The sequence below is a fragment of the Ursus arctos genome, unplaced genomic scaffold (assembly GCF_023065955.2).
Source record: "Ursus arctos isolate Adak ecotype North America unplaced genomic scaffold, UrsArc2.0 scaffold_24, whole genome shotgun sequence".
Classification (NCBI taxonomy): Eukaryota; Metazoa; Chordata; class Mammalia; order Carnivora; family Ursidae; genus Ursus; species Ursus arctos.
Genome location: NW_026622919.1, coordinates 25,032,760 through 25,049,445, shown reverse-complemented (window position 1 = coordinate 25,049,445; position 16,686 = coordinate 25,032,760). Strand labels below are relative to the sequence as shown.

Below are 16,686 nucleotides of genomic sequence, written 5' to 3'. Positions count from 1 at the left end.
TCATCCAGTGTGCTGAGCATTTGAAGGACGCACTCGACCTACAGACTACCGCCCTTCAAGTATTGCAAAATCTTTAAACCCCTCCCTTCTGCTTTCTCTAGAACTCCTAATTAGTGTTGTATTGATTTAATTTTTTCAACTTTTAATCTTTTCTGTCCGATCACCCAACATTCCAGCAAATTTCCTTGATTTTATTCTCAAACCTTTACACTGATTTTATTTCAGATTTCTTCGGTCCTAATTTCCAAGAGCTCTTTTTGGTTTTTCAAAAAGTTCCCTTTTTAATACAGCATCCTATTCCTGATACCCTCTCTTATTTCTCTGAAGATACTACATATAATTAAGACTTAGCATTTTTAGGGCACCTGGCTGGCTCAGTCGACAGAACATGCAACTCCTGATCGCAGGGTTTTGAGTTCCCATGTTGGGTAGAAAGCTTACTTAAAACAACAACAACAACAACAACAACAACAACAAAATATCTTTTCTTCTGCTTTCCCCGTCATCTCTAATTCCACTAAACTTTCCCCCACCCCTTGCTGGTTTTGGTTAATCTACTGTGTCGAAGGTTTTCTTCATATGTTTAACTGGTGTTCCTTGGCTGGCAAAACACTTCCAAAATCTAACTGGAAGTTGGTATGCACAGGCAGGGTTTGTCAACTAATGGGCTTTACCAGAGGAAAATCAGGCAGCAAAATTCTTTTAGGAGATTCCCCAAGGGTCAGTACCTGTAGATCACTTCTCTGGAACTGTTCACTTTCTCTAAAGAATCCTCTTCTCTTCTGCCTGGGGAAAAACATCTGGCTGTATCCTTCTAGGAACAGGGCAGAGGAAGGGAATGGGAAAACCCCACTATTAAGAATATAGACTTAACTCTCTTAAACGTCTCTTTTTTACTCATTACTGCCCTGTGCTGTGTCTGGAATCCCAATATCTAGATTCGTCCAGCCCTACTGTGCTTCTAAGGCTCCAGGGCAAGCATCGTGCTTAAATAATTAACTTCTCTTTTATGTTTCTAGAATGATACTAATTATGTACCATCCTTGGGAGAAGACAGTCACTCTTTTTTTTTTTTTGCTTTTGCATTCTGTCGTTCAGCTGAACTACAATCTCGTAGGTCCAATTTCTCCAAGAAAGAACTCCCTAGTGCCTCCTGGGATGCAGGGGTAGGAGATGGGAGAATCACCAGATGCACAGGTTTTAAGAGTCCCTCCAGGGACATTTGGGAATGGATTTTTAGTTGGAGACGTTTTTTGGTTGTCACAGCTGAGGGGTGCTACTGGCGTCTAGCGGGTAGAGGCCAGGAATGCTACGGAACATCCTACAACGCACAGGACATCCCCCCAAAACAAAATTATCCAGCTCAAAATATCAAATGTCATGGCTGAGAGACCCTTAACTAGACTAATCTTTCATTTTCAGCCCCATGACTCAACTCTGCCTTCTATGGTACCTGGTGCCTCCAAATGCTTAGCCTGTCCAGGGCTCTGCTATCAAACACTTCTTTTAATATCCCCTTCTGCAGGCTTTTAGGGTACAGGTTTCTCTGCTCTGTTGAGTTTGCTGCTACTCTTCCATCCACTTGTCATCTTCCAAAAATTTGTTGATATCTCTAACTGTTATATCTCCTCTTCTGTTTATATCTTTTTTGTTTTTAAATTTTCATTTAATGGAGGGCTTTGGGAGGGAGTGGAAACAGACATGTATGTTCACTTAAGCCACCATGTTTAACTAGACTGGCATTTATTAATACGTTCAAAAATCTAAGCCAGGGAAGAAATTATTTTATCAACAAACCTTATTTAAGAGAAACTTTTTGGAATTTATAATGTACCAGTTTTAATTTTAAATCATAATTTGATTAAAACTACATAGAAAATTCACTTACCAAGATCAGAACGAGTGTTTGTGAACAATTCCGCAGGACAAAAACCACAGAGATAATATTTACAAACCTGGTGAAGAAAAACAAAGGTACTTAACTTTAAAAAATATTCAGCTTTAAAACTATATTGGAAAAGGGTGCCAAATTACTATTTTCTCATTTCTTAACCTTCACCTTTCAACCAAATAAGAACAATTTTATTTGTTAAACCACATTAGTTAAATTAGTGACTTTTCAACTCCCAGACTTTAGTAAAAAATGTGCAGGACAGACAGAGTTACCAGTATTTCCTACCATCTACTTTTAATCACCACTCTCCCCACATAGCAATAATATGGGAAAGATACCCAGAAGAACAAAAATTTTAATTTTATTAAAATAAAAACAAAAAACCTAAACTGTTATTATCTTTCTATCTCTGTTAAAGACCAGAACCAATTTATAGATTAGGATTTGGGAATCACTGTCTAAATTACAAATAACATTCATTTAAAGCAATCTGGATCAGTAGCTTCCCTTAATAGATCTTTTAACTGGCTCTAAAATGTACTGGATATTTTCACATACACCAGCACTTCACTGAGCAACTCCTGATGACCTCCTATGGTATGAGCAAAGGCTATTAAAAAAAACAAACTTTTAACTCTCTCCATCAGTATTTTTGTAACTCCTTCAGATATATTTCAAGACTGCTCTAGCTGACATTTAATTCTATACGCTGCAAACCAAAATCTGTAAGCAATATTCCCAAGTGTCTCCTTTCTTATAGTATTTCACTGTTATTGTATAATCAATGTAAAACTATGACATATGAGAAGAAAAGGTATGTTAAATTTAAGACTGAATGAGAGTTCTTTGTAGATCCTTACAGGATGTTAAATTTGACATAAATTATTTTCTTCCTTAAAGGTCAACTTTTTTTCTTTTTTTAAAAGATTTGTGTGAGAGAGAGAGAGAGAGCGAGCACGTGCGCACAAGCACAAGCAGGGGAAGCGCCAGGTGGAACAGGCAGAGGGAGAAGCAGGCTCCCGCTGAGCAAGGAGCCCAACGCAGGACTCAGGGGACTGGATCCCAGGGATCATAACTTGAGCCGGGCAGACGCTTAATCCACTGAGCCACGCAGGCATCCCTCAACATTTAAAAAAAAAAAAAAAAAAAAAAAAAGGCAATCTCTACGGGGCACCTGGCTGGCTCGGTAGAGTATACAACCCCTGATCTTGAGGCTGTGAGTCTGAGCCCCATGTTGGGCGTAGAGATTACTTTTAAATTGTTGGGAGTACAGATTACAAATAATTTCTACAACCATTGTGGAGCTCAAACTCACCACCCTGAGATCAAAAGTCGCATGCTCTACTGACTGAGCCAGCCAGGCACTCCAAAGATCAACTGTTTCACACCTGAAGTAATATGGTTCCATAAACACTGTCCAGAAGAATTAAGATCATAAAGAACAATTAAGATTCAAAAATCATATGTAAACAAGATTTAGTTTTGTATCAATATTAACCTGTTATACATAGCCATATGTCAGAATATCTTTGTATCATTTTCTTTAGTACTTCTAAATACTGGATTTTATAAAATTACTCTTTGCAACTTAAACATTATTCTTACAAATAAATTATTAAAAAGACTCCTGTATGCTCACGTTTCTTCAAATTATTTCCAATTTTTCAGTGCTCATGGTTCCAACTATTTAACAAATTTCTAATAACTGTAATAATTACATGTAATAGCTTAGTAATAGTTATTGGCAGCATTTGCCATTATTTACATCTAAAAATTATACAGTCACATAGTAATTTAAAACCAAATTTAGTAAGTAGCGCTCATGAGTATGAAACTTTACTACTGTCCATCTTACTTTTTTTTTTTTTTTTTAAGATTTTTATTTATTTATTTGACAGAGACAGCCAGCGAGAGAGGGAACACAAGCAGGGGGAGTGGGAGAGGAAGAAGCAGGCTCCCAGCAGAGGAGCCCGATGTGGGACTTGATCCTGGAACGCCGGGATCACGCCCTGAGCCGAAGGCAGACGCTTTAACAACTGCGCTACCCAGGCGCCCCTGTCCATCTTACTTTGATTTTATTGTTTTTAAAAGAATTTCTATTTATCATAACTAATAAAACGTTATTGTTCCTTTGTTTAAACTGGGTCAATCTCTATGATCCTCAAAAAAGGCTCATCATTAAAACAAAACAGGGGTGCCTGGCTAGCTCTGTCAGTAGAACGTGTGACTCTTGATCTCAGGATTGTGAGTTCGAGTCCCACATTGGCTGTAGAGGTTACTTAAAAAAAAAAAAGAAACTTAAAAAAAAAAAGAATAAATATCTCCATGGTCCCTCTACAGATTCTAAAATATAAACCAATACAAACTTTTTCTAGGAAGGAAATCATATTAATTCTTTTTGGTAATGGAGTATCAATATAGTACTTACTGAATCTTGGTTTTAATAATATTTTTCACTGAAATCAAACTGACCCAGATCTGAGTTTGGGCTTTACCATATATTGTGTGGCTTTCCTGTAAAACTGGCCATTACTACTAGCTTCAAAGTTTGTCATAAACTGTCTGATATGTGTTGTTTTTTAAAACTACAATACTTGTGATTTTCCACACCTATGTAGTTTTACTATAAAACCTAAGCCTTATTCATACAAAGATGACTTTCTAAAAAACAGCAGATTCTTGGGGCACCTGGCTGACTCAGTTGGTGGAGCACGGAACTCCTTATCTCAGGACCATAAGTTCAAGCCCCACTTAAAAAATAAATAGACAAACGCAGATTCTAAGTGGTCAAAACTTTAAATGCACTATGTCAGTTTTTAAATAAAATACAATTTCAAAACAGTATTTTCTATTAAAAATAAAATGAACACTCTCAAATCTAGCAAGTACTGCACGGGATTTTAATTTAAAGTGGCACTTAGGGGGCGCCTGGGTGGCTCGGCCGGTTAAGCATCTGCCTTCTATTCAGGTCATGATCTCAGGGTCCTGGGATCGAGCCCCAAGTGGGGCTCTCTGCTCAGCAGGGAGTCTGCATCTCCCTCTCCCGCTGTCCCTCCCCCCTGCTCATTCTCTCGCTCACTCTTTCAAATAAATAAAAAATATTTTAAATAAATAAATAAATAAATAAATAAAAATAGAGTGGTGGCACTTAGGGGCACCTGGTCGGCTCAGTCGGTGGAGATCTCTTTCTGGATCTTGGGGTAGTGAATCTGAGCGCCACACTGGGTGTAGATATTACTTAAATGAATTTTTAAAACAACCTTAAAAAACAAAGTGGCATTTAATTTTAAAAGGAATTTTATTTTAAAAGGTAGGAAATGGGGCGCCTGGGTGGCTCAGTCGTTAAGCGTCTGCCTTCGGCTCAGGGCGTGATCCCACCGTTCTGGGATCGAGCCCCACATCAGGCTCCTCTGCTAGGAGCCTGCTTCTTCCTCTCCCACTCCCCCTGCTTGTGTTCCCTCTCTCGCTGGCTGTCTCTTTCTCTGTCAAGTAAATAAATAAAATCTTTAAAAAAATAAATAAAAATAAAAGGTAGGAAATGGCACTTCAACAAACACTTAACATTGTACTAAAAACAGTGCAGGAAATCCAAAAATAAATTAAGACCCACTCCTCAAGATCACAGTCTAGTAGAAGACAGTCAAAAACAAAAAACAGAGTGTACTAGATAGAATATACATGCAACACTAGATACACAAGTGATTTTAGTCAGGAATGTCAGGTCATCACAGGTTGATGAAGCTTGAACTAGTTCTCCAATTCATAAGTAGAAAGACTGCAAGGCATTCTAGGAATAAGGAAAACAACATGTGAAAAAGACCCAACAGTATGAAATGGGAAAGTGTAAACAGGTATGCTTGGAGACACAACACAGTGCAGAGGTTTGAATCTTGGCTGGCACCCACTGTGAACTACAGCCTTTAACTCTGCCTTGGTTTCCACATACAAAAAAAGGATTCCTTGAAAAGTTGAAAATAGAGCTACCCTACGACCCAGCAATTGCACTACTGGGTATTTACCCCAAGATACAAATGCAGTAATCCGAAGGGGCACCTGCACCCCAATGTTTATAGCACCAACATCCACAATAGCCAGACTATGGAAAGAGCTTAGATGTCCATCGACAGATGAATGGATAAAGATGTGGTGTAGCTATACAATGGAATATCATGCAGGCATCAAAAAAAATGAAATCCTACCATTTGCAACGACATGGATGGAACCAGAGGGTATTATGCTAAATGAAGTAAGTCAATCAGAGAAAGACAATTATCATATGATCTCACTGATCCGTGGAATTTGAGAAACAAGGCAGAGGACCATGGGGGAAGAGAGGAAGAAATGAACCAAGAAACTGGAGAGGGAGACAAACCATAAAAGACTCTTTACTCTCAGGAAACAAACTGAGGTTTGCTGGAGTGGAGGGGGGTGGGAGGGATGGGGTGGCTGGCTGATGGACACTGGGGAGGGTATGTGCTGTGGTGAGCGCTGTGTATCGTCTAAGACTGATGAATCACAGACCTGTACCCTGAAACAAATAATATATTGTGTTAATAATTTTTAAAAAGGAGACAATACTGCACAGTGAGATTTTAACACTAAAATTATATGTATGTTACATTGAGAGAGAGGGGCAAATTTGCCTGATTCTTACAATACTGCGCAAGTTATTTTTTTTAAATGGTTTTAGGTACTATGTACACCATGTAAGACATGCCTGCCAGTGGGCTAACCAGGTGCTTCTTACCATTTAGTCCAATTACCCCATGTAAGACAAGGGAGAGCAACCACATGACCTGCCCTAAAGGTTATCTAGCTTATGGAATCCAGATTAGACCCCCCTTTCTTAATTTGATTCTATATGCTCTTTCCATTCTTCAACTCTCCTTAAGACACTACTGTAACACAATGGCACATCAAAATGTTACTCTACCCATTGGACTCTACTTAGACTGCTTCTTTAACCCTCTCCAGGGACTAAGGATCTTTAAAAATACTAACAGTCTTTTACTCAGCAAGTCTTCACTAAATATCCATCATGGAGCTAACAGTCTGATAATGAAAGGTGGGAGGGGTAGGTACCAAGGGAGTGGGGTGGCCAGAATTCTTGTGACTTATCCTCCTGACAAATCTAAAGCAACACTACTGACCAGAAGAGTTCAATCTCAATAGCATCCCTTAATGAACTCACTACCAGTGAAGAGAAAGCAGAAATACAAGCAATCTTGGAAATCTGACTCGAAATTTTTAATTGCAAATTCCTATCATATTAAAGACAAAATGTCAAAAATTAAAACAATTATCTGGCCTGTGATACAGTGCCTGGGAAAATGACATTTCAAACAATACTAGAGGGCTGTGGGACAATTTGGCAGCATCATCAAAATGTAAAATGTGCATTCACCTTAGCCATTATCCTTCTAGGAACCCATCCTACAAGTGACTCAGCTTTATGTACTAGAATGTTCACTGCAGCTTGGCTGGTAATGGGAAAAAAATTAGATATAATCTATATATCCCCTACAGAACAAAAAGTTAAAAAAAATTAAGGCAGGTTTATTATCTTTTATTTTTTCATTTTTTAAAAGATTTTATTTGAGAGAGGGAGCGCACAAGTGGGGGGGGTGCAAAGGAGGAGAGAGAAGCAGGCTCCCTGCTGAGCAGGGAGCTCAACCCAGGGCTCTGGGATCATGACCCATGCTGAGGCCAGACGCTTAACTGACTGAGCCACCCAGACGCCTCTTTATTTTTTTTAAGATTTTTTTTTTTTAATTTTAAAGTAATCTCTACACCCAACATGGGCCTCAAACTCAAAACCCGAGATCAAGTCACATGCTCTACAAACTGAGCCAGCCAGGACCCCAACTAAGGTAGATTTGTATGTACCAACAAAGAAAGATGCCACAACAGAAATGAAAGTTGTTAAATATACATTTATACGTTGTGTAATATTACATTAAGCTATCTATAGCTTTCACTTATATATGTGTATATGTTTGTAAGTTATTAGGAAAGGCTCAGAAACATACCAATTTTTAATTTGTCCAGAGGGATCTGGCAATGGGGAGGGGAGGCAAGGACAGACTTTCACTGTTTATTTCTAAGTTAAATTTTAATTTTTTACAGCAAGCATGTCTCCTTTGTTTAAAAAAAATAATTTTAATGGTGCTAAACTCAGAGGGAAAACATAAAATAATAAAATCAGTTCCCAATGTATTAATGGAATCAATCTTTAAAGGAAAGAACAGTATTTAGCGCAAAGACAACATACACGTTGGGAGACTTAAGCAAGCGTAAGTATCTAATACAAAACGTGCTGAGACCTCCATCTGAACAAAACAGTCCTATTTTTTTTTTAGCATTCACTATTCACTTCTTCAAGGCACAATCGGTTCTGGTCATCGATTTAGACCACTTCCGATCACAAAAGTATAGTAATACCTTATTGAATTGGTCTACACCCACTTGAATCAAACAGTAAGAGAATTCTTCCTTGAGCTAATCAAGTATTTTCAAAGCCGTCTGCATTATTTTTGTTAAACTGCTTTCCCTAAGTCAGTTGAATTCTTACTTGTTTCTGTCAGGCCAGCTAGTTACTATTTACAGATAGTAAAGCCTTCAAATCATTAAAGGACATGTAAATGTCTTTACAGACAACTATGAGTTTCTTTGGTATTCTAAGTTACTAACAACCTTGGATACATTTTTGGTTCCACGAGGTAACACATTCCATTTTATAAACAAATCATAAAAAGAATGTGTTTATTCAACTTCTATTTCTGGTCATCTTAACACTGGCATTTTAAAATTCATCATGTTGACAACAGTCAATCTGATATTCGATCTGCTTAGAAGCCTTCAATTGTTTCCCAATGTAATTTTAGTCCCAACTTATAAGATTTTATTTGTCAGAGAGAGAGCGAGTGTGCGCGAGCGAGTGTGCGTGAGCGAGAGAGCACAAGCAGGGGGAGCAGCAGGCAGGGGGAGAGGAAGGAGCCCGATGTGGGACTTGATTGATCCCGGCCTGAGCAGAAGGCAGAGGCTTAATGGACTGAGCCACCCAGGCATCCCTAGTCCCAACTTTTAACAAGGCTTATAAAACCACTCAAAAGCAGATTGTTGCCCACCTATCCAAATGTCCCCTTCACCAACAAAGACTACAGCTGTAACACTACACAATTTTTCAGGCCTAAGATTTTCTCCAGCCCCTAGTAACATCTCCCATTCACTCAGGCCAATTCCTACTAATCTTTCAGGTCCCAGGATTTAAGGGCCACTTTAAGAGGCCTTTCCCAAGTACCCCCAGTCTAGATTATTAGATGCCCCTCTCATGTGTGCTTTTCTAGACCCTATGCATGTGCTACTGTGGCACATACCAAATTGTGTTACGGAAGCACATTTACTCCTTTACATCTGCCACCAGACTGATGGTTCTCTCAGGCCAAGTGCCGTGTCCATACTCTTACAGTGCTACATTTTCGTTGAATAAATGAATACAGGAAATTTCCCCAAGTTACAGCTAAGAAATGATGAGAAAACTGGGACACGTGGATGGTGCAGTCGGTTAAGCAGCCAACTCTTGGTTTCCTCTCAGGTGGTTATCTCAGGGTGGCAAGATGGGGCCCCTCCGCAGGCTCAGCCCAGAGTCTGCTTAAGACTCTCTCTCCCTGGGGCACCTGGGTGGCACAGCGGTTAAGCGTCTGCCTTCGGCTCAGGGCGTGATCCCGGCGTTACGGGATTGAGCCCCACATCAGTCTCCTCTGCTATGAGCCTGTTTCTTCCTCTCCCACTCCCCCTGCTTGTGTTCCCTCTCTCGCTGGCTGTCTCTATCTCTGTGAAATAAATAAATAAAATCTAAAAAAAAAAAAAAAAAAAAAAGACTCTCTCCGTTTCCCTCCCCCCAAAATAAATAAATCAATCTTTTTAAAAAAAGAGAGAGAAATGATGACAAGATTAAGCATATTTCATAAAACAACGAAGCACTATTACTAACTTAAACTACTTTCTCCCATTGTGAAGAAATCAACTCTAATGACACACATTTTTCCTAAAGGAATCAAACAAATATTAAAGAAATACCTTAATATTTTCAATGGGATGGTAATATTGTGGTTATGCCTTCTTGAAGTCCTTATATTTTAAAGATATACGATGATGTCTTTAAAGCTTAAGTGACAATTGCTTCAAAATAAAGTAAAGCATAAGGAATATAGAAACAATACTGGCAATGTGTTGATAATGTTGCATTGGGTGTGGGTACATAGAGAATTCACTCCAATTCTGTATATGTTTTGCAAAGAAGCAAACAGCAGTTATGTACAACACATAGACTGTGGCCAATCTGGAGAAGCCCAACAATTGCCACGTACTATAGATCATAGGACCGGAAATGGCCTACATTTCTGACAGGAAGAACATTTTAGTGACTCTGAACTAAAACTATCCAGTAAAATATTTAGATTAGATGTCATGCACTATAATTACTAATTTTTGTTTCCAAAGTTCACAAGTAGGGGCGCCTGCGTGGCTCAGTCGTTAAGCGTCTGCCTTCTGCTCAGGGCCTGATCCCAGAGTGCTGGGATCGAGCCTCGCATGGGGCTCCCTGCTCTGCAGAGCGCTGGGAGCCTGCTTCTTCCTCTCCCACTCTCCCTGCTTGTGTTCCCCCTCTCGCTGGCTATCTCTCTCTCTCTCTGTCAAATAAATAAATAAAATCTTTATTAAAAAAAAAAGTTCACAAGTAAAAATGTGGACAGAGCTTTAACTTTTCTTTTCCAAACAGCTTTCAGTGTCAATGAAAATATTTGTTAACATTCTGAAAATTTTAGAAAAGAACATTTAGTTCAATTCCCTCCATAAATTATTAAACCTTCACTGAACAGGGGGCATACTTGAATTTGATAAATGATGGAAGAAATCTCATTTTGGATATTATTAGAATCAGAGTTAGGCCAACAGTTAAATAATTTCACTTCTGAGTTCTAGATCTACAATGTGAAAACCTCAATTTGAATTATAAAATTCCTGTTATATTATACAAAAAATAATGAAAACTCTAGATCGAACTTTAAAATTCCCTACAAAAAATTAAAAAATAGGGGGCGCCTGGGTGGCTCAGTTGGTTAAGTGTCCGACTCTTAATTTTAGCTCAGGCCATAATCTTAGGGTTCTGAGATGGAGCTCTATGCTGTGCTCCATGCTGGGCTCTGCACTGGGAGTGGAACCTGCATAAGATTTTCTCTCCCTCTGCCCCTCCCCCTCTTAAATAAATAAATAAATAAATGGGGGGGTCCCCTACAATTTAAACTAATCAGATAATTAGAAGGCTATTCATGCCTTCTCTAGCGAAGACTGAAATCTCCCCATGTGGACACTAGCTAAAAGGTAGCTCATGCTAGGCAGTTAAAAATCATATGCCTTCCTCGTTACTGTGGTTGTTTAGAATTAACAGAGTAAACAAACTGCTTCATGCAAAAATACTAACCTCAAGGAAATGTAAAATATTACTAAGTTTATTACTTAGGAAATATTACTAAGGAAAATATTACTAAGTTAGGCAGTAAGATAAATGAGTAGGATAATACTTGGAACAGTATTAAAACTAATTTGACTTTAGCTGAAAACTACTTTCTCTCAGATCGAGACAGCAATCTACAAAAAGTTGGAAATGCTGTAAAACCCCAGTAAAGCACTTTTTAAGATTCAACCGGGAGAGTGGTTACATATACACCATTACAAACACAGGAAAGGTCGATAATTTGCATCACCAATGCATCCTTCACTTAAAAAGGAGCTTCAAGTGCTACTAGCTCACAATTACAAACCCAAGACTAATCAGGTGGGTCAGGAAGCTATAGTTTACAAGCTTTAGAATGTGTAAAAGGCCATTTAAAGAAAACCCAGATTTCCGGGGCTTTCCCTCAGACCTACAGATCAGAATCTCTTCGGAGGAAGTACAGAAATCTGCATTTAAAACAAATTCCACAGGTCAATCAGATGCAGACATCCCAGAACCACCTTTACCACTTAGGTAAAGTTTCCATTTCAATTGTTAAACAAAATGACTCCACCCAACTGAAATAGCCTTTCCCATCTAGTGCAAAGGTAGCAAAGAAAATTTTCCAGATAGAATAGAAATGTAAAAATACTTTGAAATATCAGGTTGCAGTGATCCTGAAACCCCTTACAGTATATGCTGGAGTTGTCCATTTTTTCCCCCGGATTTTACCACCACCAACCAACAGTGTAAGAATATGTAAATAACCCGGAAGTGATGCCTTGAGCTTCCACAGCTTTATTTTACCCTGGTGTAATTCGGTCTTATACAGAAGCCATGTGCTTTGTTCCAGGTCAACGCCAAACACCCCATTCTCCCCACCCCGCAGACAGGAATCTGAAATACCAGTAATTAACTGTTTCAAATCCCTGGATTGAGAATGAAGTGCAACCTGTCATTAAAGGCATAAAAAATCTTGCACCGAGAGTTTAATAAATCAATGAGAAATACTGTAAATTGAAGATTATAGCTGAGATGACCTAAGACCTAAGTTGCATTTGCCAGAGCCCCACTGCTAACAGTAAGCCCACAGTATAGAAAGTAATAAGGCAATATAATACTACCAGGAAAACAAAGTTTCTTCACAAGTGTTCAAAACCAAGGAGGTATAGACTTTAGACTGCTGCAGTTGATAAGCAGGCAATCAAAAGCAATTTTTTCTTTAATCCAAAATATCCTATCTGCACATCAACTAAATCATGTTTTTGGTTTTTTTTCCAAGGCAAGATGGAAAGACTCTTAAGCAATAAAAGAAAAACTGACTTCACGGTGACAAATGCCTAGAAAGAAAGAGGGTCAAAACAAGCAACAAAGTTACTCAGCTTCCTATTTAACAAGCAGGGAAAAAACCCCAATGTCAAAAGAGAAAAGAGAAAAGAAAAGCTTTCAAAAAGCTTCCCCTCTCTCGAAGTCAATGACAATATGTGAATTTGACCCACACAATAAATTCTACCATAACCCTTCCCACTACTTTGGAATCAAGCAACACCCCAATACAGCTTTTAGCCACTTACTTGTTAAAGATACTGAAAGGACTCATCTAGCACCGCTTTTTTTCCCTGCATTACAAAAGAGAAATTTTCCTCTGACCAAAGTCTACATTAAAAAAAAAAAAAGCAACTAACTTTTTTTAGAAAGCGTATTTGTTCAACTATACCTACTTTGATTAGTATCTGCCTTTAAATTACCACGTTGTTTGATTGTAACTGCAAGCTAAGTAAAATTAAAATCTACATCTGTTCTTCAGATTAAGACCTAACAAACATAACGCTGCGTGTTCAAAACACTTGAAATGGACTGGTATCTGCAGAAAGTTTGATAGAATTGTGGAAAGTGAACAGGACTAAAAAGATTAGGTTTGGTTTTCCCACTTAACTTGCCAAGAGACCTTGGGTAGCTTCTCAAGTCTCATCTGCGAAACTGGGGTTATATTTACCCTTACTCTTAAGGTAAAAAGGACCAAATGAGTTTTGTTTTATTCAAGTATAATTAACAATGCTTTATTAGTTTCAGATGTACAATATAATGATTCAACAACTCTATACGTTTCTCAGTGCTCCAGATACCTGTACTCTTATCAAAGTCGTCTTATGTGAAAGAAAAAAGCCTTAACAACCATCTACATGAAGGGCTTACTAAAACGTACTGCTATCGAACAGTATCTGTAAATCATCACGGGAAACCCTACCAAGTTATGATCTCTTAAAATTTTATTTCCTCATATAAGCGTCGAAATCGAACCATTCTTGAATACAGTGCCACGATTTTTACCACTAACCCTGGCCAGAAATTTCGGCCTAAATACGACGCTCAACCCAAGTAACGGAAAAATTTGCCTTTTTCCCTATATCATAATGAGTTTAAAACTCCAGAGCCTCTGGATGCAATAAAATCCTTTCCCGCGTTTCCCTGCCTCATTAAGGTGCTTTTCAATTCTGCCAAGGGCCCTCTCAGACTTCCTTGATACTAACACAACAACAAAAACAAATCATCCCTCATACACTGACCCGGGCGGGCTCCTCCCTCCCGCCACAGGATTAGACACTCGACCCCGGCGCGGCCCGCGCCCCAAATCGCGCCACGGGCCGGACGGGCCCCAGCCCGCGCCACTCCCCTCCCCCACGGCGCCCGGGCACAGACCCAAGGCCCGCGGGACTTACGCTCTCGTGGTCCCACCGCACGTTGCTGCGCTTCTCGTCCGGGGCGAGGTTTCGGTCCCGGCCCATTAACTCATCCAACAATTGCGCGGCCGAAATCATGGTGCTTTTCTCGGGCGGCTGCTCCCACCAGCCCTGGCACCCGCCAAAGAAAACGCCGGCTACACAGTCGCCAACCTCTTCGGCCCGCTCGCAGGCCGAAAAGCCTCCTCCAAAGAGGAGCCGATAAGACAAAATGGCCGCCGCGCGGGCGCCTTCCCAGCATACCGTGCGCGCGCGTGCGCCCGCGGGGACACGCCCAGATCTGGGAGGTGAGGACAGACCCGCTTCCGCCGGCCGGGGGGAGGGGCCTGCCGAGGCCGGGTTCGGATTCCGTCCCTGCCGAATGGCACCACTCTGCTCCGCGCTTGGCGGAACCGAGGGCCACGCGTTTCCGAACGCTGCACGCCTGCCTCCCCAGGCGCCGGTATTCCTCAGGCTCTTTCACTGGGAGCCTCCGTGTTGAAGTTTGGACTGCTCTCCGAAATGAAGAAGAGGGTAGTGGAACCCTCCGCACCACGCGGTGCAGTCGGCACCATCTTCCAGTGGAGGAAGCTGGTCTGCGCTCCCAATTCTTGTTCCGACCTCCTGTTCCTAGACAACTTGCGCTCGCCTCTTCTAACCCGGCGGTCCTCCCACTCCAATTCCCCTGATTCACTGGGTGGGAGATCAAGCGGGGAGAGAGAACACGGTTTCTACAAGGTCAGGCAAAGTGAGGATTTTTTTTTTTTAATTATTCGAATTAGTCGAATTTTTAAAAAAATTACTCATCTATTGAACAATTGAGTATTTATCCTGTGCCTGGTAAGCCCTTGAATTTTGAAGCTAAGTCTTTGCTCTCCCAGACCTTGAGAAGACAGTCTCTAGAGAAATAAAATGAAATCTATCAATATGAATTGTGAAGTTCTCCATCACAGTTAAGGGTATGGACTCTAAAGCCAAATCAACCTGGTTTGGTAATCCTCGCTCTGCCGCCTTGTGCCTTTTTTTCCCCATCCGAGAAACGTAATTTATGATAACGGTCCTGTTAAAAAGAAATAACAGGCCCCAAACTCGAGTCCCTGTTGATAAATAAACCCCACTAAGACTTAATACGTAACCTAACTGCGGTTTTAGCCTCTCCCAGGAGTAGAATTTAAACCAATAAATCTGGAATTTCCTGATCAGCGCTAGGGAGGTCATTTGCATGATAAGACCCCTGTCTTCCCCTATGGGAGGGTAACCTTGCCTGTCACAACCCACTTTTACCGTCCTTGTCCCGTGATGCTTCTACCTCTAAAATCCTTCCATTTTGTACAGCTCCTCAGAGCTCCTATCTACTTGCTGGATGGGATGCTGCCCCATTCATGAATCCTTGTCATACAGCCAATTAAATCTCTAAATTTACTAGTTGAGTTTTGTTTTTTTCACAGTCCCCTACACACAGGATGTTATTGTGAAGGTTAAACGGATTGATAACAACGCAAGAAGTGTAGAAGAGACCCGACACGTTTTAAGTTCCTTTAATCATTAGTTGTTATAATGGTAAGGGGGAAAAGGAGGTATGGGTCAAGGGAGGCTTTTTTAAAATGGGAAAATAATATGTTTAACGTCAGAGGAAGAGGTGGAAGATAAAAGTTGTAAATTCTTTTTTTTTTTTTAAGTTTTATTTTTATTTAAGTAATCTCTACACCCAGCGTGGGACTTGGACTCACAGCCCTGAGATCAAGAATCGCATGCTTTTCCTACTGAGCCAGCCAGGGGCCCCAAAAGTTGTAAGTTCTTAAGAAGGTGGTAGTAGAGCTCCCCTCTGTCTGCTAGATGGATGCTGCCCAATTCACGAATCATCTAATAAAGATGATTAGATCTTCAAATTTAAAAAAGAAGAAGGATGTCACCCCATTGATCGCCAGGGTTGATTCAGCTGATCTTGCTGGTTAGGAGAGTGTCCCCTACCCCCCTCATCCTCACTACTCCACATGCATCCACCCACCCACCCCAAGTTATGCCCTTGGTCAAAAAGGACGAACTTCCCTGATAGAGGAGGACCTTGCTTCGGTCAAGGTTATACGAGTAGCTGTGCTCCCCTGCTAGGACCTCCAAACAAGCTCTCAAGGTCCATTCGTAGGAGAACATAGGGTAGTCAAGCTTTATTATTATTACTATTATTATTATTATTACTTAAGATTTTATTTATTTGAGAGGGAGGGAGATTCTCCGAGCGGGCGATCGGGGGAGGGGCAGAGGGAGAAGGAGAAGCTGACTCCCAGCGACACAGGGAGCCGGACTTGGAGCTCGATCCCAGGACCCCGAGATCATGCGCTGAGCCGAAAGCAGACACTTAACCGACTGAGCCATCCGGGCACCCCAAGCTTTATTATTTTTTAAAAAGAATAAAAGAAAGGAAGAAGAAGAAGGAGGAGGAGGAGGAGTGGGAGGAGGAGGAGGAGGAGGAGGAGGAGGAGATGATGATGATGAAGATAATGGTCGTATAGGCTTCAGGGCATATTTGTAGCTGTTGGCCTTTGCTACAAGGAAGGACCTTTCTCACAGTGCCTGAGTGG

At 40.5% G+C, this 16,686-nt stretch overlaps 1 protein-coding gene across 5 annotated transcripts in view; it reads right to left on the bottom strand.

The window, feature by feature from the left end:
• The window catches only part of LUC7L3 (LUC7 like 3 pre-mRNA splicing factor), a 30,743-nt gene extending 16,364 nt beyond the window's left edge, over positions 1 to 14,379 (bottom strand). For 3 of the 5 annotated variants that reach the window (XR_007191085.2, XR_003320095.4, XM_026513159.4), the window contains exons 1-2: positions 14,108 to 14,379; positions 1,889 to 1,955 (exon numbers count right to left, since the gene is read on the bottom strand). Coding sequence is in view for 2 of the 5 variants with exons in the window: in XM_026513159.4 (XP_026368944.1) it covers positions 1,889 to 1,955; positions 14,108 to 14,206 (166 nt within the window). In the remaining 3 variants the exon portion in view is untranslated. Of the gene's footprint in view, positions 1 to 728; positions 815 to 1,888; positions 1,956 to 14,107 lie in introns of those variants that run through there. The other 2 variants (XM_048224126.2, XM_057317718.1) reach the window with 2 other exon arrangements.
• Positions 14,380 to 16,686: the final 2,307 nt, after the last annotated feature.